Below are 20,204 nucleotides of genomic sequence, written 5' to 3'. Positions count from 1 at the left end.
TATCCCAGTATTCTGAACCATGTAGATAAGGCATTAAAGGTAAAGGTTTTCCCTTTGACAAGTCTGTCAAGTTGTGTCCAACTGTAGGGAGCAGTGTTCATCTCCATTACTAAGCCAAAGAGACAGTGCTGTCAAAGACAACTCTGAGATCATGTGGCCAGCAGGACTGCCTAGAACATTGTTACCTTCCCACCGAAGTGGTACCTATTTATCTACTTGCATTTTCACATGTTTTGGAACAGCTAGGTTAGCAGAAGCTGGGACTCTGTCATGCGGTGCTTCAGGCTCAAACTGCTGATCTGCCCATCTTGTGATCGGCGTCTCAACTGCTGGGCTACCACAACCCTGTGTGTGGATGGTGGTGGTATGGGACTGGTTGTTGCTTACCTTTTGTGTGTGAATACTGATTACTCTGCTTGTGCGACACTATTTTTCACATTCCACAGCACAGAAGAGGAATACATTCCCCATAAAATTCCATGAAATAAGCCAGCTGTATGCTAAAATGCCTCATCTAGATACCAGGAACACAAAACAATGTCTGAAATAATTTTCCAGTGCATGTGTGAATGATACCATCTTTGGAAGTGTAATTTTGCTTGGACTACAACTCCTATAATCCCCCACCTTGCATGGGCACTGGTTATTGTCCAAAAAGTTAACTTTTCCAAACTCTGATATGATTACTAATGAATATTTACTACATTGCCATGTGTGCCTACGCACTGCATGTAAATTGTTTAACCATAAATGAAAGGAGAATAATCAAAGAAATTAAAATAAACTAAAGGACAATATTAAATCAGTCTTTTTTACAGAAAATGTCAAAGGATGTCAGAGGCAGATAAACTTAGGCGAGGTAGAGACCGCCCAAAAAGGGCAACCTGCTGGCGCTTGGTTTTCCGCCAGAGGGAAACCTCACCCGCCAAACAGCAAGGCTTCCCACCGATGGAAAAAGAACCCATAAAAAGCGGGTTCTTTCTATGCCACAGTTACGCAAGTGCCACGTGGCGTCTGTACAGGACACCGCCATTTTGACACCCCCATCACGTGCGAGGCCCATCTGGACTGGGCCTTAGTTTTACAAATTCATAGGTCCAAAAAAATTACAGTAAACCACCAGATTTTTTTGAAAATCCATGGATTCAAGTATCCACAACTTTAAAATATTTTAAAAATATATAAATTCCAAAAAGCAAACCTTGATTTTGCCATTTTATATAAGGGACACCATTTTACTATGTCATTATATATAACGGGACTTGAGCATCCACAGATTTTGGTATCCATGGTGAGTCTTGGAACCAAACCTCAGCAGATACCAAGGCCCTACTGTATGTTCAACATTGTATGCATAAGAGGACTGCCTATGTTGCTGCCTGTTGAAGATAGGATATGGACCAATTTTTGTATGTGCAAACAGATACACACAGAGATGACAGCAACAGTCTTGCTTGTCTTGCTTAACCCATTGCAGGGAAAACCTATAAAATAAATATGGCTGCAGTTTTCTGTCTCTTTTCAGGAAGTACCTTTAGAGCCAGTTGCTATCCAGACGTCACAGAAGTATTCTGGAAGATTTGCATTTGTTAGATACTGTGTCTTGGCCAGGGCTCATTCTCTCTTATTTCCTTTGCCAATTACAGCATAAATAATCAATATATTTTAAAAACTAAGATTTTGCAAATTTACTTAGGAAATGCTATAACAGTGGGAACAAGAGTAACAGGTATGGTACATCTTCTACATGACACCCAGGATATGTCACAAGCATGATTCAACCATAGTAGCAGCCATGTCCTATAATGCTATCTTACCATTCATTTAATTCCTGTAAAATTAGTATATATAATAAAGTATATATGTATTGTTTATTAATTACAAATCCCAGGATCCCATAGGATGTAGCCACAACAATTATAGTGGAATGAAAATGCTATAATTATGTAGTACACATTCACTTCAAGTTTGCTTTAAAAGAACCAATCTTGCTGACATGTTCTAGACTGGCAGTTTAATGTATTTTGAATTCTTTTGGCATTGTATTGCCTTTGATTTCATTTCTTACCAGCTTTTTCCTCTGAATAATAATAATAATAATAATAATAATTTGTTTTATTTATATACCGCTATTCCAAAGATCATAGCGGTGAACAGCAAGTAAGGTATGAATGTATACCTGTCAACTAAGGATATCCATGTGTACATGTTCTGAAAAGGTGGGCTTTAAGAACACAACTAGCATATTCTTAGTTTTTAAGGCACCACAGAATTCTTCCATGCATTTAAATTATTCAGAACATCCGGCTGCTGGAGAAGGCAGATCAAAATATTAGGTTGGAAGCATTTAAAGAAAGTGTCAAACAGGGCATGATCCCAATTATTTTATGTCTGCAGCAAAGATAGCAATAATAATTTTCTTTTTGGTCTCCTGGGTCATATAAATACATGGACAATGGTGTTAATTACAGACATTCAATTATCAGTGTCCTGTTCAGATCCTCCTGCCTTCTTTTGTTGACATCATTCCAGAAATGAAGAATATTTGGAGCTATAGTCATTCTTATTAATTCCAACGAAGGATGGGGGAAAACATTATAGAAACGGATAGAACCAACAGGAGCTTCTCTTTTTCCTCAGGTGATCCAAATCCAGAGAGTGTGGTGAGGAGTACTCTCAGGAGCACCTCAAGACATGAAGGCAATATGCCCCATGATGATGACGAACATTGATCCTCTTGTCCAAACCAATGAACTTCGTTGCTGTTGGTGCTCTGAGAGAAATGACATGGCGGTCAAGGATGTAAGAGAACAGGAGGTCATTCTAAAACTCTGAATGTAGAGAAGTTTGTTTTTCCTACTGATCTGACAGATGAAAATCTTGTTCCCATAGCCGTGGAGCTAAAGGTACCATGGTTCTCTACAGCTTCTTGTCCTGAGTTCTTCTACGATGAAAAAGTCAGGATGGATAAAAATGGAGATTAAAAAATATTGGTGAGGGAGGTAAAGCATGAGGATGCGCACCATGTCAAGCCAATTTACAAGGAAACTTTCCCCCACTTGCATCATATGGACCACCATAATATTTCCCTGCTCCACAACACTTTCTTAGATGCCTCTGAATGATTCCCATTAGTGGAGTTACCAGCTCCTAGGCCCTCCATCATCACTGCTGAAAGGAACTGTTTTCTTACCCCTGGATCTTTCCTTGTCAACTTACCACAGAAACGGTGAACATGCAGTTATCAAAAGACGTCTCTGTGAAAGAAGCAGAATGAATAAGATGACTAAGAGAAGAGTTACAGAAATACCTTGACATCTAAAACAGATGTATACTGTGCCACTATTTATTTTCCTAGGAATAGTTGTCAAGGAAGTAATGATGCCACAAATTGCAGAAGTAAGATTAGCACTGAAGGCAGCACATATTCAAGTGCTCTTGCAATGACTGCTGGCAATAATGGTTCTGAATTCTTTCAATAGGAAAAGATTAATAGAAAATACAACAATTTAAATACTGATTTGCTTCTTTTAGTGTCCCCAGTCTCTACACACAAACACACAAACCTAGCATTCACATCTTATTATTATACATCTGGTAACTCAGCTGGCAAAAAAGGTAGAAGGTCTGTGGACATGGGAGAGAAAGCTAAGAATGAACAACTAAGAATCCTCTGGTCTCCAAATTAAGGCACTGATGCATATGCCCAACAATTTGAAGTCTTCTATCCAAAGCACTGGATTCAAATTTCCAGCATTCTTTACAGCTAGTTTTTTTAACCCTGCTGGAAACCAACAAGTTATGATCAAACATAACAAGTGGGGTCCGGGTTGCAGTTTGGGCACTCAGTCTGTAAAAGGTTCTCCATCACTGCCCTAGAAGGTTTAGTTCCAGAGAAACAATAAGAAGGGTGGGATAGAACTGTAAATCTTTCCACTCTCTCTTTTCAGGAATAGAATGTAAGGACACAGTTTGTGTTGAAGTATTCATGAATATCTAGAGGAATACTGGATGATCCAGTGGAAGTGTGAGGGTTATGTCTCCTATTTTCTGAGCAATCTGTTTGTGGGCTTTGTTGTGTACATTGGCTCTACAGAAAGATTCATTCAGAAAGTCTCATTATTAGCAGACCCTGCAGGATGAATAGTAGAGAATGCTTTCAGTTTTTGGGCTGAGGTCAAGAGGGCCAATTCAGGGTCTCACTTCTTCAGAGGCTTGGACAATCCTGGACCCATTCCAGTTACATTTTTATGTTCTTTAAGTCAAATATTGCTAAGTGAGCACTTTCGATTAATTACCGTAGAAGCTGTCTCTATGTAAAGTTTTTTCTTATGTTCATCATGCCACAGAAAATGCGCCTTACTGAGGCACGCTTTCTTTCCCCAGCCATCAGGCTACCAAATGTCAGAGTCCCTTCCTTCCCTACCCCCAGTCAGTCTGCTTTTGTTTTGTTTTTCCAGAGCGTCTCAATTCATTTGCATTTCTTCCCTAGAATTTCAGACTTAAGTAATAGGCTGTCTTCTTGAAAGATCTAATTCCCATCAAGTAAGAATGAAGAGAAACTTGCAAAGCCATCTTAGGATCAAGTGTACAGCTGCACCAGTCTCAAATTAAGTAGTGATGTGGCATCTCTGGCAACTTATCGCCCAGTGCTAGCTCTGGGTAACTGGGATGGAGTGGGGAGAGAAATAAGTGGGCTTTTGGCATTTGCATTTTACATACCTGTTGAAGGGTAGTTTGTTTCTGTCCAGCAAGAATCTAGCACCCTATCAAAACAAAAACATATAACTAATTAATGAGACTGTTTCACAATCCCACAATACTTGCCTGCTCTGAAAACCTGGCTGAGGATTGCTGAGTATATTATCTTGCTTGTTACCTGTGTTCTATCTTAAATTTATTACTGTTATTGTAGTTTATTTGTTTGTATTTTATAATAATAATAATAATAATAATAATAATAATAATACTTTATTTTTATACCGCCCTTCCGAAGATCAGGGCGGTTTACAGCATACCAAAACAATAAAACACATCATATACATCATAAACATCATAAACAACAAGGTTAAAACAATACACAATCAGAATAAAAGCCCCGTTAGCCTGTCCTCTTTGCCACAAAAGAGGAAGGGAGGCCCACTGGACTCTAATCGGGGAATGCATCCTGAAATAGAAAGGTTTTAAGATCCTTTCTAAATTGGGCCAGGGAGGTGGCCGAACGGAGCTCAATGGGCAGCGTGTTCCAAAGGGCCGGGGCGGCGATGGAAAATGACCTCCTCGTAGTGGAGGTCAACCTAGCCCCTGGCACCCTAAGTAGTTGCTGCCCAGATGTTCTGAGGGTGCGGGACGGATTGTATGGGGAGAGGCGGTCCTTCAGGTATCCTGAATTATTTTACCATAATTATATTGAATTGTGATGGCTTATAGCTTTTAGCGAAAGACAAACTCATACTTGCCAAGCTTGGAGAGGGGTGAAGAGTAAATCTTATGCTTCCCCAGAGCAGGATAATATTTGCATAAGAGGATAGGGAGCAATTCCCTCGTATCTTTAGTATCCCTTTGCTGTGGAAAAAATGTTCTTCAAGGAAATGTTCTTGAAAGCACATCTTTCAGCCAAGGGGAAAAATACTCTCTGGCTGCATCCATACTGCAGAAATAATGCAGTTTGACACCACTTTAACAGCCATGGCTCACTGCTATGGAATTCTGGAAATTGTAGTTTTATGAGACATTTTGCCTTCTCTGGGGTTCTTCAGATAGTGAAAATAATCCCGGTAGGTTGAATCTTTTGTTGTTCACAAGCATTCTGAATGCACCCAAGCACGTTTTTGAGAAGGCTATCAAAAATCCCACTTAATCCAGGATATAATCAATCTTGGGGTTTTTTCTGTGTTTTCCTAAAAGATTCATACTGTTGGTTGTATGACTAAATGATGGGAATGGACAGGGGATAAATCAGGGTAAAACTCTGCATGCCTTGAACATATTTTAAATATATCCATATCATTGACTCCATCTTTATTCACAGTGCTGACAGTTGTGAGCAACAGAACTCACAGAGATGTGCAGAAATGACGTTTCAATTTAAAAAAAAAATAGTGTGAACAAAACCAGAATGCATGAGTAACATTATTCAGATAGTCACACTAAAAAAAAGTCTGAACAACCCCTCTATTAGATATCCCTGGTGCCAGAACAAACTATGGTGGGGTACAGACAGCCCAGAAGAGGCACCTCCTCGGCGCCTCTCTCTGCTGCACAGCTGCATCGCAGCATACAAATTGTGCGGCGCAGCTGTGCAGCAGAAAAGGAGCTCAAAAAGTGGCTCCTTTTTGCTGCGCCGCAAAGCGCCACAGACGGCGCATATATGTCGCAGCTGCACAGCTCCGTATGGAAGCTGCGCAGCTGCAACATAACGGTTACGCACACCGTGTGTGTGCACAACGTGCTAGGGTTGCAGGGCATGTGCACATACCGCCCTGAGGCAACCCTAACATGTCGTGGACACGCTGCAAAGGGACCATCTGGAGAGGGCCTATAATTCCCAGAATACCATAGCCTTGAGCATGGCAGTTAAAGTGGTGTCAAACTCGATTATGTGTACAATGCAGATATGCTCCCTACAAATATTTTATTTCCACCAGACGTCTGGGACTACAGTGTCCACAGACTGAATTTTCTGGAAGTTGAGGTCCAAAATATAGAAAGAGTCAAAGGTTGCACACTCCTGCTCTGTTCCAACCAGCTAGTCCTTCCACTTGATCCTTGAAGGAGACTCATCAATGTTTCACCTTGACTACTCCATGTGAAAAATGTCCTACACATTGAAAGCTCTCACCTTTTTTTCTGTCTTCTTTCTTTCACTGTCAAAAACAAACAAACATAACTGAGGAGGGTTGGCATAATAGGAAAAGCTTCACTAGGCACAATGAAAGCCAAATTCTGGCTTGTCCAGTGAAGGACTACAGTTTTATGTGTTGACAGCAGGCAAGCGTATTCCCTTACTGACCTAGAAATTGGAAAAGAATAGGCGTCCTTTTAAAAAGGACTATTGAAGGAGGGCAAAAAGAGAAATAGTGACCTCTTTACATTTTGGCCCTAAAGGCAGAGGAAAATTTCCCCCACCATTGCTTATATGTGGCATCATCATCCTCATCCTCATCATCATCATAATATAACAGAGAAAAGCAAGTGGCTCAAAATATTATATATTTTAGATCGGTGGTTCCCAGACATTTGTCTTGCAGATGTTTTGGACTTCAGATCCCAGACCTCCAGGCTGTTGGCCACATTGGCTGGGGCTTCAGGGATCCAAAACACCTGGAAGACTAAAGTTTAGGAATCACTTCTTTAGACAATTAAAAACAAATTATTCCCTTCCCTAGTGAAATCTAATGCTGTTGTTGTGTGCTTTCAGTTTGTTTTCAACTTATGGCAACCCTATGACAATCCTGTCATGAAGATTTCGTGGCCAGATTTGTTCAGAGGAGGGTTGCCATTGCCTTGCTCTACAGTTAAGAGAGTGTCTTGGTCATCCAAGACCAAGCAGGCATTTAGGTCCTGGTCTCCAGAGTCATCATAGATGATTATACCACACTGTACTACACTACATGTTGCTGTTGTTGTTGTTGTTGTTGTTGTGTGTGCCTTCAAGTGATCTCTGACTTATGCCCACTCTAAGACCGCTGTCATGGTGGGTTTTTTTTTTTCTTCTTCAAGATTTATCATAGGGTTGAGAGAATGTGATTTGCACAAGGTCACCCAGTGGGTTTCCATGCCCAACAGGGTATTTGAATCATATTTCAATGCTCAAACCATTACACCACACTGGCTCTCTAGCTGAGCCTAATTAATATTGCTTGTCTAACACAGTTTTATTGAAACAACAACTACTACTACTACTTTAAACATTCTTCTGATCATCATAAAAGTCCCTAATCTTGTACAACTGCACATCTTTCCAAGGCTTTATGACTCTAGTGTCTCCAATTTATCCCATTGCCTGGTAAGCCAGCATAAGCGCTATCAAGCCACAGACACTGGAAGATGTAAGTCAAATGTTCTTAAAATAAGGCTTTGGTATATGAAACAATTACAATAATATATTCTCTTTAGCTGCCATGGTATCATTCCCTGGAATCTTGGGGTTTGAAGTTTGATGCCATGGAAGTTAAAGTGGAATCACAGCACTATAACTGCGTAGTGTGAAATGCCTATCATTACTCCAAGGGAAGCCATACGGTGAAATGAGCCCTAAGGGGTTTCCATCCTAAACATCATCTGTATTGCTCTGTGCTCTTAAACAGGCTGATTGATAGAAACCCAGTTTCTTCTTTCCACGTACATCGTCCAACTGCAATCACAGCAACCACTAGGATCAAAACCAACAGCAGTACTCCAGTCACACTCAAAGCGATGGGAAGAACCCCGGCTGAACCTGGAAATAGAGGCAAGAGGTCAGCTATAGAATCATAGAGTTGGAAAAGACCTCAAGGGTCATTCAGTCCGATCCCATTCTGTCATGTCAGAAATCACAATCAAAAAAACCCCTAACAGATGGCCATCCAGCCTCTATTTAAAGACTTCCAAAGAAGGAGACTCTAGCACCCTCTGAGGGAGCATCTTCCACTATTGTCAACAGGTTCTTCTTGAGGCTTAGATGGAATCTCTTTTCCTGTAGTTTGCATCCATTATTTGGGGTCCTGTTCTCTGGAGAAGCAGAAAACAAGCTTGCTCCATCCTCAATATGACATCCTTTCAAATATTTAAACGGGGATATCATGTCACCTCTTAAACTTCTTTTCTCTCGGATAAACATACCCAGCCAAACTCTGGCGCCACAACAAACTACCATGGTTAGAATTCCATAGCACTGAAGCATGGCAAATAAAGTGCTGTCAATTCAAACTGGATTATTTCTGTAGTGCGGAGGCAGCCTTGGTGGCAGTCTAATGGCCCTTGGAGGCTGAGAGAGAAGGACTTCTGCCTTGTTTCCCTGTAGTGTTCAATGTCTGAGGGAGGTTGCAGAGGTGTGTGTATGTTTTCATGGAGGAAGGCTGCCAGCATTGCAGAGTGGCTGTAATTGCAATTTAAAATAAGAAAAAGATAAACAGTAGAGGAGCTTCTTGCTAGAGGAGCAAATCTGTCATTTCAGCCTGTTACAGACAGCCAAAATAAAGCTGCTTTGAGTCACTTTGGAGGTATGGTATTTCAATGATACATGCGTCCTAAGAGTCCAAAGGCCGCACTAAAGCCACGCTCCAGTCCTAAGGACTGGAGTGCAGCTTTGGTGAAGCTTCCAGACTGTTAGGACTCATGCATCATTGAAATACCATACCTCCAAAGTGACTTGAAGCAGCTTTATTTTGGCTGTCTGTAACAGGCCTTCCTTTCCTTTATACTTCCCCATAAATGGAAAGGCTTTTAATTACCCAACAAGAAGGTTTAATTCCCCAGAATCCCCGAATGCCCTCTGATCCCCCCCCCCCCCCCCCCAAAACAGATTTTGAGTTGAGGGCCATCACTGCTCACCTTCTGAGTCAGAGCTTGGAGGTTCTGTTGGAGCAGAGGTGCTCAAGCTGGACCCTGAAACAAAAGGAGAGATGATAACTGGGCAATTTTTTATTCTTTAGATTAGAAGAATGGACAAACGAAAAAGAAAAAGTGGGTACACTAAAGATGACACCTTTCAAAGAGGAAGCTCAGCGTTACCAGGTCAGGACTATTGCAGTCACAGAGCCCCCATCCACAATGCAGAAATAATCCAGTTTGACACCACTTTAACTGCCCTGGCTCAATGCTATGGCATTCTGTGAATTTGAGTTTATTGTGTTTTTTAATTTTTGTTAGAATGAAGTATTGCATTGTAGTATTGTTTAGATTTTAATGTGTGAATAATAATAATAATAATAATAATAATAATAATACTGATAGTAAAATTGTGACCCTTATTAAAATGGCAAAATCAAGTTTTGCTTTTTGGAATATATACATCATTTGAATGTTTTCAAGCCATGGATACTTGAATCAGTGGCTATAGAGGGCCAACTGTGTTAGTATAATGAGGGATTTGCTGACAGAGGGGCACTTTCTTTTGGTGCACACAGCAGTTCCTAACTAATCCAGGCTCCTGTTTCTTCATTCCCAAGGAAAGGGATGGAAAGAGTGGCAAACAGACTCAGGGACTCGGTGGCGATAAATGTGCCAATCCAGAGGAGCCACCTACCCATTGATCTCCTTTTTTCACAATGTACTAACATATTCATGTTGTATCGTGGGGAAACACTCATTCTTGCATGCATGCGTGTATGGTGTGTGCCTTCAAATAAATTTTGACTTATGGAGACCCTAAAGCATTGGGTTTTCTTGGCAAAATTTGTTTAGCTTTGTTCTGAATATCATGGGGTTTTCTTGGTAAAGTTTGTTCAGAGGAAGTTTGCCATGGCCATCCCGAGGCTGAGAAAGTGTGACTTGCCCAAGGTCACCCAGTAGGCTTCATGGCTGAGCTGTAAACTGAGCCTTGGTCTCCTAGCACTCCAGAACTGATCATGATTCATTATACTATGTTGAGTCCCAGGACTCAAAACACTACACCACACTGGCTCAGCTGATAAAATGCAATTCTGACTTCAGATATTTATTGTTGCTGCTGCCGGTATCTAAGTTGTACCATGGTTAAACAATTGTATGGAGATTTTCACACAGGAGCATTTCATTTCTCTCCCATTTCTTACCTTCATGTGCTAATGTCCTATCTATTAGAACATTGTCTAAACTATCAGCATAAGACAGTTGCCATGCACAAGTGCTCACAATGTTCTTGTATTTCAGGGTATATTTAGAGAGCCGGCATGGCATAGGAGTTTGAGTGTTGGACAATGACTTTGGAGACAAGGGTTCAATTCCTGCTCGGCCATGAAACAGAGAAGGCTAAATATCTCACAGAACTACAAATCCCAGAATTACAAATCCTTGAACCATGGCAGCTAAAGTGGTGTCAAACTGCATTATTTCTGCAGTGCAGATGCAGCCTGAGTTTGATTAGAGCCACCCACAGTTGTCCAGGATCTAGATGAAATGCAGGATTGCTGCTTGTTCTAAACAGAAACTCTCACTTTGTTATTCCTGTTCACTAATGAGGAAGGACTGAGCTAATGTGGTGTAGTGTTTTGAGTACTGAACTATCACTCTGGAGACTAGGATTCAATTCCCAGTTTGGCCATGAAACCCACTGGGGACAAGTCATACGCTCTCAGCCTCAGGAAAAGGCAATGGCAAACCTCCTCTGAACAAATCTTGCCAAGAAAACTCACCTTTTGGTTCCATAAGTCGGAAATGACTTGAAGGCGCACAACGCGCACACACATTGAAAAGGAAGGACAGCACATAAACCCAGGACTCAGGGTAAAATAGGAGCAAGGGAAAAATGTTTTCCTCCATTGGCTAAAATCCTGGAAAAATACACAACAATAAAAATAAGAAAGCTTTGCTTGTTTCCAAAAAGACAATGAAGCAGGCACCAAATGAGCAATCCTGTGGTGAGCCATAAATGGATTGCCATAATCAGGGAGGGACCTTTTCTTATGTGTGAGAGACTGTGTTGATACATTTTACTGTTCCCCCATTAAAAGTTAGCAAGGCCACAGAGGGGGCCAGATAAAATTCAGGGATTGAATCATCATCTGGCCATACTTCTGCATGACTCTTCTTTTGTGCCATCCACAAGCAACGTAGTATGATGAATCATGATCATTTCTAAACTTAGGCCTGTTACAGACTGCAAAAATAAAGCTGCTTCGGGTCTCTTTGGAGGTATGCTATTTAAATGATGCATGCACCCTAAGAATCCGGAAGCTGCACCAAAAGCTGCACTCCGGTGCTTAGGAATGGAGTGTGGCTTTGGCGCAACTTCCGGACTCTTAGGACCAATGCATCATTTAAATAGCATACCTCCAAAGAGACCCGAAGCAGCTTTATTTTGGCAGTCGGTAACAGGCCATTGTTGCCTGTTCTCCTGATCATGAACTTGGGAAATACTTACCCTCCACTGTAACCTCCAGGATGAAGCTGAGTTCAGACAGCTGCAACTGACTTCCATTGTACTGGCCATATTGGCACCTATACTGGCCCCCATCTCTGGTAGTGATGTTCTTCAGATGGAAGTCAACACGATGCCGGGTCTCTGCAGCAGGCAAAATCTGAAATGGCTGAGCTTGGCCCACCTTGTACAAATAAAACCAGGCATCCACGTAGGCCATGGGGGCATGGCATGCTATCTTAATGGAGTCTCCTTCTCTGAGACCATCAGACAATACGTTGAGGAAAATAAGTGGATAAGGAAATAGGCTGGAAGCCCCCAAAGAGCCTGAAAAAGCACAACACAAGGAGGGAGGTGTAAAGAAATTAATGTCGCTATACCAGGTTGTAACATTCATTTGTTTAATTGGGAGTGATGCTAACAATTGCTACAGGTACGTCTTTTGCAGGGATCAACTCTGGGTTTGCACATTCTCAAACAACATAAAGTTCTTGACCAGCAATAAAGCTTGTAGGCAAATTTTCAAAGAAAGCACATTTGAGCTTCTGCCGAAACTGCAGAAATAAAGCAATTTGATACCACTTTAACTGTCATGGCTCTATCCTGTGTAATCGTGGGATTAGTAGTTTGGCAAGGTATTCAACCTAACCCCTCAGAGAGCTCTAGTGTCACACCAAACTACAAATCCCAGAATTCTGCAGGATAGAGTCATGGCAGTTAGTGGTGGATATACCCTAACTCTCTGCAGTGTGGATATACCCTAACTTTCAACACTTGGAAAATGTATTCTCCGTGTATATCCTACTCCATTGCCTTTACGCTGGTCAAGTCATGAAGCTGGAGAAGTGACAATTCACCTAAGCATTCCCTTTTAACCTCTTCTTGAGTTAGTTTTTATACATTTTAGGCATTTTTAAAATACATAATTGTATCGAAGACAATTAAAAACGTTTGTGAGTGAGAGGAGGGGGGGGAAATTAGCAGAGTAAAACTCATCAACTGGTACAAATAAGAAAGACCAGAATGGCAGTGTAATGTTATTATTGCAATAATTATTTAAATTTGCACTAAAATGTTTAACTGCTATTGCATTAAGTTTTTACTACGGTATAAAAAAAGGTGAAACACATAAATTAAGACTGTTTTTTTAATGTTGCAAAAATGACTGAAGCCAGAAAGTTAAAAAGGAGAGCCCCCAGCTCACCACTCATTACACCCAGCAAAACCAAAAAGAGGATGGTGTTTTTTCCCCTGCCTCCTCTTCATACATTCTTAATGGTGTCCTGCATTAGAATAATAGAAATCTAGAGTTGAAAGAGACTACAAAGATCATCCAGTGCAACCCTCTGCCATGCAGGAAATCACAATCAAAGGACCCCCAACAGATGGCCATCCAGCCTCTGTTTAAAAACCTCCAATGAAGGAGACTCCACCACGCTCTGAGGAAGCATATTCCACTGTTTAACAGCTCTTACTGTCAAGAGGTTCCCAATGTTTAGGTGGAAAATCTTTTCATGTAGCTCGAATCCACTGCTCTGTGTCCTATTCTTTGAAGCAGGAGAAAACAAGCTTGCTCCATCCTCTATATGACACCCCTTCAAAGACTTAAACAGAGCTATCATATCACCTTTTAACCTTCTCTTCCCCAGGCTAATCATACCCAGCTCCTTAAGTCTCTCTTCATAGGGATTCATGGTTTTTGGACCCTTCACTATTTTGGTCGCCCTGCTCTAGACACGCTCCAGCTTCTCAACATCCTTTTTAAACTGTGGTGCCCAGAACTGGACACAGAGTTCCAGGTGAGGTCTGCCCAAAGCAGAATACAGTAGTACTATTACTTCCTTGCCTCTCTACACTTTATATTCCTAATGATGCAGCTTAGAATTGCATTGGCTTTCTTAGGTACTGTACCACATTGCTGACTCTATTATTATTATTATTATTATTATTATTATATTTATTGCTTTTTAATAATCATAATATAATTAAATAATCTAATAATAAAATTCTTTCCTGCCTCTCCTCAAGGTTCGGCGGCAGGGTCCCAAAGGAGAACAAGACACCCGGCCTCCAGTCTTGAGGAGAGGCAGGAAAGAAATATTATATTATTATGTTATTCTGATTATTTTTCTTGTAATAGATAAGAAACAATTTATTTCCTGCCTCTCCTCAAGACTGGAGGCAGAGTACGCAAAGGAGAACAAGGCACTGGCAAATAATAAATATATAATACTAATAATAATAAAAAATTTATTAATTTGCTGAGGCACCAGGTTTCGTGGCAGAGAAGGCTCAATGTCTCCGACACTACAGTTCCCAAGCACGTGAGCCAGGACAGTTAAGTGGAGTCAATCTGGATCATTTCCCCAGTGCAGATGCAACAAGAGAAGGCAACTGTTACATAGAGAAGAGAGTGGATTAGATTCAGGGTGGTGGTCTTTAGGGAGCATGGCGAATAAGGGAAAATGGATCATTTCTGCACTCCTCCAAAATGGGTTTCCTTCAGATCCAAAGGATGTACCTCCAAGTAAAGCTGGCAGCTTCTACACTGGATTTTATGCATGAAAGAAATGATCCTGCCTTTATTAATTTAATTTAAAATGATTCTAACTCAGTGAGATTAGGTTGTTTTATACTAACACATGTATGTTGAATGTGGAGGACTATGGCAAGGGGTATTTGCCATCCCTCCTCCATTTTGTTGAGATTAACAACACACCCAGACCACAACCAGAGTACAGCCTTGTGGTAATGACCTATGGGTGCATGATTTGTTTTTAATTGATAGAAGAGTTGATTCACTGATTTTGCAACTACTTGCAATTACTTGAGCACACAAGCCAGGCAATTGGAGCTGAGTGGCAGCTCAGTGGAGGCAAGTTGTAGCAAAACCAATGAATCAAATCTTCTATCATATTTTAAAATATAGTTCCCAGCTGGGTGGCTGTCACTTACATCACTGATGACACACAGATGGATTGACATGCAATCCATTTCACCACATTTACGTCTATCTTCCTGTGCATTGTCGTGCCATTTCAGCCACATCTACATCTATCCTCCTGCCATTCTCCTCATCCATTTGTCAGCCGCAATCTATTTGCAAACCAGCTTGTCAAAATGTCGAGCTAGACAAGTGTAACTGTTACATTGATTTGTAACTGGTTGATCGGCTAGAACACAAGGGTATTCAATAATGGCCTCTTCTTCATCCTGGAGAGAAGGGACCAGTGGGGTGCCACAGGGTTCGCATCCTGGCGCCTAGTGCTATTCAACATCTTTATCAATGACTTGGATACAAAATTAGGGGCATACTTATCCAAATTGTAGATGAACACCAGCTTAGGAGGAACAGCTAATACCTCTCAGAGGACAGGATCAAAATTTCAAAATGACAGTATTAGTAATGATCAATGTATGGGAGGCCTGGACTTACACTCAGAAGATAAAACCTACTGCTCATTACTACTGGAGTTGAAGCTGAGTCTCGTTGTTCCAGTTGTTTCTTTTTCTTAGATATACTTACTTGTTTTGGAAGTTTCTCATCTTTTGAATCACTGGCCATTTTCAAGTAGATGGTACTATCCAGCTTTCTGGATATAACTGGATATAACATACAAACAGTTGTTCCGACTAATTTTTCTTTGAGGTGTAGTTTTCATTGGTTTCACCTACTTTTTGCACAGTCATACCCATTTTATTTTTGCTGATTTAGATTCTTTCAAACCCTGGAAATTAACACGCTTGTTTTTATGTAAAATGGTCACATCCTATTATTTGGCTTCACTGTGTCTCAGCAGAAATATAAACGTATTGCTGTAAATATAAATGGCTTCGGTCGAAACTATCTCAGGATGCTGCTTCCTTCATATAATCTCCCGCGCACACTTAGATCCTTAGGGAAAAAATTTGTTACAGCTGGCAAACAAGGCTGTCGCGACCTCCCAGAGGACCTTCTCATACGTGCGTCCAGATTATGGAAGGCCTGCCGGACGAGATCCATCATATACCACCTACATATAAATCAATCATAGAATCCACAGAGTTGGAAGAGACCGCAAGGGCCATCTAGTCCAACCTTCTGCCATGCAGGAAATCTCAATCAAAACATCCCCGACAGATGGCCATCCAGCCTCTGTTTAAAGACTTCCAAGGAAGGAGACTCACTAGGCTCCAAGGGTGAATTGCTTTAAAAAAGCTATCCAGAGGGATCTCTTCCGGGGCCTTTCCTGAATAGTTCTCTGGCTATCAGAAAGAAATCTAAATGCTGACCTCTGACTTCACCAGTTATTGTATTGTTTTTAATATGGTTTATGTTTTAAATTCTACATGGTTTTAATTGTATTTTAAGGGGTGGGTGGGTTGTGGGTTCGGACTGTATTTTAATCTTGCAAGCCACCTCGACTGCATTTTGTAGAGCGGGAATAAATAAATTTTATTATTATTATTATTATTATTATTAAACAGCAATACAAACAGCAAACAGGAAAAAACTGAAGTCATAAAGAGTTTTTTCAAATCTATGAGGAACTATTGCTGTAGTTGGCAACCTGTTGTTCTCCTTGCAGCTTCAGAATTTACATGTACTTCAGTTTTAACTGATACGGTATTTGGTAGCCATTGTTTCGTCTTGGAAAATTAGAGAAGACTGTATAAACCAGCAATGGGTTCTGGCAGGGATGATAAATGAACAAGATAGGATAATATGGCTGTTGTTAATCAGTGTTGGGGAGTTCTAAAGAATCATAGAATCATAGAGTTGGAGAGAGACCACAAGGGCCATTCAGTCCAACTCCCCCCTGCCATGCAGGAACTCTTACTTAAAGCATCCCCCGACAAAAACCAGACCTTTCTTTTATTTTTATTTGTTATTTTTCATGAATCATAGGTTGAAAAGACACAGGGCCTCCCAGTCCACCTTAACTATTTCAATTTCTTCATGCTAGATTGAATTTATTATGTATTTCTTCTGTGGTCATATTTTTATTTTCTTATGTTCAGCAGTAAACCTGCTTTGCATTTTTATAATTTTACTATTATTAACCTTACTTATTAACTGACTCAAGTCTGTGATGTCTTCGGCCAATGTTATGGTGTCCGTCCATGTACCTTAAGGCTGTGATGTTTCCTTCTCCTCTCTTCACTCCTCCTTCTTTGTGATCCTACTGGCTTTTATTATGATGTTTTCAGCATAGAATTTCATAAATGTATGCTACGTTTACCTAATTTTGTTTCCCCAGTTAGTAGTTGTATTCAGATATGGAATTCCAAAGAGCAGCACGGTTTCCCTCTTACCAGCTGTGCAATAGTAGCTGGATCATGAGCCCAGGTGCGAGAAGCAGTGGTGGCGGCGGCAGTTTTCATCCCGTCAGCCTGCTTGAAGTCCAGAAGAGTGACAGCTATCCTTTTTGGCGTTGTGACATGTAGTCAAGATGGCACGGGACACTGTCTCCCCAGGACACGCTGGCTGGGGGGCAGGGGGCAGTACCACATTCTGGGCTACCGTTGCACAGCCAAGAAAAGACACCAATAAAGAGGTACTGGGTACATCCCTAACAATTCTCAACAAGCATTTTAACCCCCATAATAACAGGAGCTATCTGGCAGGACTGCAAACAACTACAATCTTAAGACTGCTACCTTACCTCCTCAAAGATGGGTTTAATAACACATTTCAAAATACCATAGTAAGGTCTTGTTCATGCAAAATGATATTCCTTGTAAAGTCAAAGGGTTCCATGGCCGGCATCCATAGTTTTTTGTGGTTTTTTTTTTTTGGGCTAACGTGGCCATGTTCAAGCAGAGTTTCTTCTCTGATGTTTCGCTAGCATCTGTGGCTGGCATCTTGATGCCAGGCACAGATGCTGGCGAAACGTCAGAAAGAAACTCTGCTGAGAACATGGCCACGTAGCCCAAAAACCCACAAAAAACTATGATTTTCCATTATCATTTCTTAAGAGTCCAATTACTGTAAAATATTGCAAGAAGCATCACTGGATAGGAACAAGCAGCATGAATCTGAGTTGTCCTCTTGCCCGCAGAAAGGGTTGTTCTTCAGAAATGCACAGTCCAGGTCTACCAGCCAAATTTCCTCAATAGGAATCATCACTCTGAAGCCCTTGCTATTTATTAGATGTGCATCTGTCTGTGCAAATTTTATGCAATAATAAATGTAGGATTTAGGTCAGATAAAACACCCATGGGGAGAGAAACTTCTCATAGTTCTGCATTATCCTTTGCCACTATGCGGGTGCAGCTATGACCACTGGAATAGCAGGACCTTACAATCACTATATCTGTTGACTGTGGATGTAAACACCAGCTTCTAATTGAGGTTTTGTGACCTCTGCTCTTACCTGATGCAATTTCTCATTAAAATTCCTTTGTTATCCACAGGGATCCTGGAACAAAACTCCAACAAATACCAAGGGTCCGTGTAATAATATTGGCATAATCTTTTGGACTGTGAACAATAATACTGTTATTGCAGTAATAAATCTTAATCCAGTCACATCTAAAGTTGCATTCAGTAGTTCAGACAATTGATTTCTAACGTTCCACGTCCTCCTCTTTCGCGCTCCCCTCTTGTGGAAGTAAATCTGCTTGGAACCACAGCCGATGATCCAGAAGATGGAAGCCTGTACTGACTCAGAAAGTTAAACTTAACAAAAAGCAGGATTCTCACCATAGGCGTTATGTAAATAACATTCCTTCACCCAAATCTCTCTCATTTTGTCCAGATACGTCTCTTGCAGGCGATATAAATAACAGAAGAGTAAACATACCAGCTAGAAGAAAGAGAATTTTCAGATTTGGGTTACTGTAGAACACTCTTGCATCTTTAGCAGACACAGTGGGGAAAAGCCAACTTCTCATGACAAATATTTACGGGTCTGAACAACAAAAAGGAGAAGGTGCTTGCTTAATATGGGGTTTCATGGTGCAAGGAGGAAATTGCAATTGTCCCACAAAGGGGAAACAGAAATTTTTCCATTTCCTCTTGCACGCGGAACATGTAGTGGGCCCTTGGCAACAATTTGGGGTGTGTTTCAGAACAAGGTACAAAATCCGTCCCATTAAATGCAAGGCACAGTAAAATGCTGTCCCTATATAAAATGGCAAAATCAAGCTTTTGCTTTCTTTATATATTTTTAAAAATATTTCAAAACAATGAATGCTTCAATCCATGGATAAAAAAATCCGGGATACAGAGAGCTGACTGTAGTTTTCTTCTGAGAGCATTGTTTCAGCTAATGCAGAATTTGTTGGAGGGATTTTTACTACACAGTCACTATGCCATCAACATTTGCTAACCTGAGGAAAGGAAGCATACTGACATACCATCTATCTCTGACTGTCTATTCATCGTGCCCATTCATCTTGCTCTTGATCTGAAGCCTTGAGAAATCTTGGACTGGCTTGGTTACAGAGGGTTGCAAAGGGTGGGTGGACTTCTGTGGGCTGCTTCATTTGGACCATTAGAATCATAGAATGCTAGAGTTGTAAGAGACCGCAAGGGCCATCCAGTCCAACCCTCTGCCAGGCAGGAAATCACAATCAAAGCATCCCTACAGATGGCCATCCCAGCCTCTGCTGAAGACCTCCAAGGAAGGAGACTCCACACACTCTGGTGCTTAAATTAATTCTCTTAGTACTGATCTCATCTACATATTAAGTCAAGTCAAAAGGAGAGAAGGCAGTAGACTTACTTATTTATAGCAATTTGCTGCAGGGATGTAGCCAGGATTTTGGGAAGGGGGGGTCCAGACCACCATTATAATGGGGCTTGGGTGGCGGCGGTGGCAGCAGCCACACCAGCATTGTTCGAATGGAGGGGGTCCGACCCCACGACCCCCTCTGGCTCCATCTTGAGGGTATCACTGGTTTATGCCAAATGATACTCAAGATGTGGGTTCTCCGACCAACAGAAGCACCCCCAGAGATGGTATAATTGCCTTTTACATCTTAACATCGCCTGCAAGTCCTTCCCAATAGCTATTCCCCCACAAGCATACACATGATGTCTTCTTTTCCATGGTTTAAATTTGAGTACCGGACTGTTTTACTCAATTTTATGTTTAATGGTAAAACCTACACATTAATAGTTCTGGAAACAGATAAAAAATAACCCCAGGTTTCAAATGAAACACAAGAAATTGCTGGC

At 41.0% G+C, this 20,204-nt stretch overlaps 1 protein-coding gene across 2 annotated transcripts; it reads right to left on the bottom strand.

Moving 5' to 3' along the window:
• Positions 1-1,371: 1,371 nt before the first annotated feature.
• On the bottom strand, positions 1,372-18,917 carry C2H19orf38 (chromosome 2 C19orf38 homolog). Of its 2 annotated transcripts, none has more exons than XM_042449571.1 (8): positions 18,826-18,917; positions 12,044-12,367; positions 9,535-9,588; positions 8,348-8,440; positions 6,842-6,866; positions 4,723-4,766; positions 3,220-3,257; positions 1,372-2,944 (listed from the first exon to the last, which is right to left on the bottom strand). In XM_042449571.1, the coding sequence occupies exons 1-8, from the start codon at positions 18,914-18,916 to the stop codon at positions 2,819-2,821; spliced, it is 795 nt and encodes a 264-aa protein (XP_042305505.1). In that variant the 5' UTR covers position 18,917; the 3' UTR covers positions 1,372-2,818. The 2 variants fall into 2 exon arrangements, with proteins under 2 accessions (XP_042305505.1, XP_042305506.1); XM_042449572.1 differs by having other exon boundaries at positions 18,726-18,848.
• Positions 18,918-20,204: the final 1,287 nt, after the last annotated feature.

Source organism: Sceloporus undulatus, chromosome 2 (assembly GCF_019175285.1).
Source record: "Sceloporus undulatus isolate JIND9_A2432 ecotype Alabama chromosome 2, SceUnd_v1.1, whole genome shotgun sequence".
Taxonomy (NCBI): domain Eukaryota; kingdom Metazoa; phylum Chordata; class Lepidosauria; order Squamata; family Phrynosomatidae; genus Sceloporus; species Sceloporus undulatus.
Note: the sequence above shows the minus strand (reverse complement) of the source record. Positions and strands in the feature narration are given on the sequence as shown.

Excerpts from the sequence above, each read along its gene's own strand:
- C2H19orf38 (XM_042449571.1), bottom strand. The coding sequence starts at position 18,916 with ATGAGAAGTTGGCTTTTCCCCACTGTGTCTGCTAAAGATGCAAGAGTG. Across the intron at positions 6,867-8,347 it reads TGTGATTGCAGTTGGACGAT|TGAAAGAAAGAAGACAGAAA; the intron begins GTACGTGGAAAG and ends TGTTTTTGACAG. Across the intron at positions 2,945-3,219 it reads GCATGTTCACCGTTTCTGTG|AAGAACTCAGGACAAGAAGC; the intron begins GTAAGTTGACAA and ends TTTTCATCGTAG.